General features: G+C 36.2%; 1 protein-coding gene across 1 annotated transcript in view; it reads left to right on the top strand.

The window, feature by feature from the left end:
- The first annotated feature begins 491 nt into the window (after positions 1–491).
- The window catches only part of dohh (deoxyhypusine hydroxylase/monooxygenase), a 16,521-nt gene continuing 14,712 nt past the window's right edge, over positions 492–2,300 (top strand). Inside the window, exons 1-2 of the mRNA XM_014008093.1 lie at positions 492–592; positions 1,906–2,012. Of these exons, the coding sequence (XP_013863547.1) occupies positions 1,907–2,012 (106 nt within the window). The 5' untranslated portion in view covers positions 492–592; position 1,906. The remainder of the gene's footprint in view (positions 593–1,905; positions 2,013–2,300) is intronic.

Here is a 2,300-nt window from a genome sequence, read left to right as displayed (position 1 = left end):
GTATATATATATATATTGTATATAATTGTGGGAAAGAACTGTTCATATTCCATTTGGGAAATGGAGAAATGATATTAAGATTAGGGGTAAGTCATATATATCTAAATTACTTTTTGTATATAACAGGGTGATGGACAAACGAAAAGTGTGAGCGTTGTAGAGGAAAGGAAAATAAAACATACTAATGACAAGGGTAGTGTATTCATCTGAAACAGGCTGAGGGAAACTAAAGAAGGCAGGGTGAGAATGCAGTTTGAAAAGAATCTTAGGATCAGAAGATGAAAAAGAAGATATCAGTTTTAGGAAATCATTATTCATATATCTTGCATAATACAAAACTGGGTGGGGGGTGGGGGGCAATTTAGTAGGTGGAGGTTGTGCAGTTGCACACTCTTGTACAGTAGGTGGCAGTATGCACCTTAAAGATTATGATCCAGCAAAAAATAAAAGATGAAATGACGTAATACCAGCTGCCCAGTAGGTGGCGGTAATACACCTCACTGGATGTTAACCGGCTAAAGAAGAAGAAGAACAGCTTCAGAGGTCCGGCTGCTGAATTTGAGGAAGAATTTACGAGAGGTTTCATCCTAAGGTCGGTCTGTTTTACAACCGTATATTCTTCACACCTTCAGCACGATAGAACGGCTTTCAGATTATGTTGATTGTGAGAAAAGTTTCATTTTAAACGCAGGACTATCTGACACAGACAACCTGAAGCTAGCTTTAGCTTTAGCCGAGTCTCGTGTCAGCGTGGACTATTTTTTCCTCACCTGAGCTCAGTGTATGACGACTGGATATGTAGTTTTATTATTTAAACTACTTTAAACTACTCGTTATTCGCTTATAATGAGACAGTCTCGCTATAAAATGTAATCAGTTTTTAGTTGAGTCAAAACAACAGATTTTCATTATAACGCTTTGAAATAATAATGGAAGTCAGATTAATCAAAACAAACAATGAGGGTAAACGTTTAGGTAGTAATAACATTTTAAACAGAGTATTTTGAATAAAACCATACTAATTATATTACGTTTTTATTTACAAAAAAAACTTTTTGCAAATAAAAGGATGATAGAAACTTAAGCAGCACCATCAGTAATGTAAATCTTAAAATCACAAAATATTTTCACTTTAAAAAAAAACATAAGAAAGCCTCATAGGTATGTTTACAAGACTTGTAAAAGTTAAAACAACAATAGTTAAGAATGAAATAGTTTTTAAATGGCTTTAAATTAGGCCAAATTAATGTATCTTGATTTAAAAATGAAAAAGGTAAAGTTTTTTAGTTTTTCATGTGGATGTGTTTTGTCTGAGTGGTGAGTGTGTTTCAGCTGTTTTTAAACAGCCAAAAGAACTGGGTCACTTTCAGAAATTAATCTGTTGTAAATGCTCATCTGATTAGTACTTTTTGAAAATTTTTATTTAAAATGAGTCAAGTGGTTGATGAGCTGTTTTGCAAACACAGACAGAACACATGCACATGGACACTGATGGGAGAGTGTGATCAAGTGAAGATTTGATGCTGCTGGCTTCCTTTAAGTTTGGCTAAATGCAATTTTATTATGTATGTGAATGTTTTAGTACAGGCCTTTTTTGTTGTGAACTGGCCATAAATAAATTAAGTTATCTTCCATTGTCTCTTAGCTGCAAACAATAAAATTTGACGGCTGTGGTTCTGGATATATTTCTGAAACATCGCAAACAAATGTTTTGGAAATTCCAACCCAGCTTGTCAATAAAAAATAATTTCTGAGGGGATGTAAAATCACAAATCCATCAATTTGAACCAGGATGGCAGCTGTGTCTGTCTTTAGTAAAATACTTTTAAAAGTGTAAACAGGTTGAAGCTAATAGATGTGAAGCCAACACAGAGAGCTCATGTTTATTGTCTCTGTGTGTTGCAGTATGGCGTCTGTGGATCAGGTGGCAGCAATAGGTCGGGTTCTTGTTGATCCAGGTTTGGACCTGACCCAACGCTTCAGAGCTTTATTTACCCTGAGGAACCTTGGAGGTAAGTCATCAGTAAACATATATTTGACTTAAACAACAAAAATACTCAAGCAAGTTGCAGGAAATTGTACCATACCTGCTTTATTTACAAATCCCAGTGTTTCCCCTACATTATACAGGCCAACGAGGTGGCCCGCCCCTCTAAGAATTTCACGGCATGTAGTCATTTTTTATTTAAATAAGGCCAGATCAAGTCGAGAGCTATTTTCTTGCGACCCCCCATATCCACCTCTCACCAAACTTGGGGGAAAAGACGGCGCAGAGCGAGGCTGAGCGCTGTGTGTGGTCC

This window comes from Austrofundulus limnaeus, unplaced genomic scaffold (assembly GCF_001266775.1).
Source record: "Austrofundulus limnaeus strain Quisiro unplaced genomic scaffold, Austrofundulus_limnaeus-1.0 Scaffold47, whole genome shotgun sequence".
In the NCBI taxonomy this organism is placed as follows: domain Eukaryota; kingdom Metazoa; phylum Chordata; class Actinopteri; order Cyprinodontiformes; family Rivulidae; genus Austrofundulus; species Austrofundulus limnaeus.
Note: the sequence above shows the minus strand (reverse complement) of the source record. Positions and strands in the feature narration are given on the sequence as shown.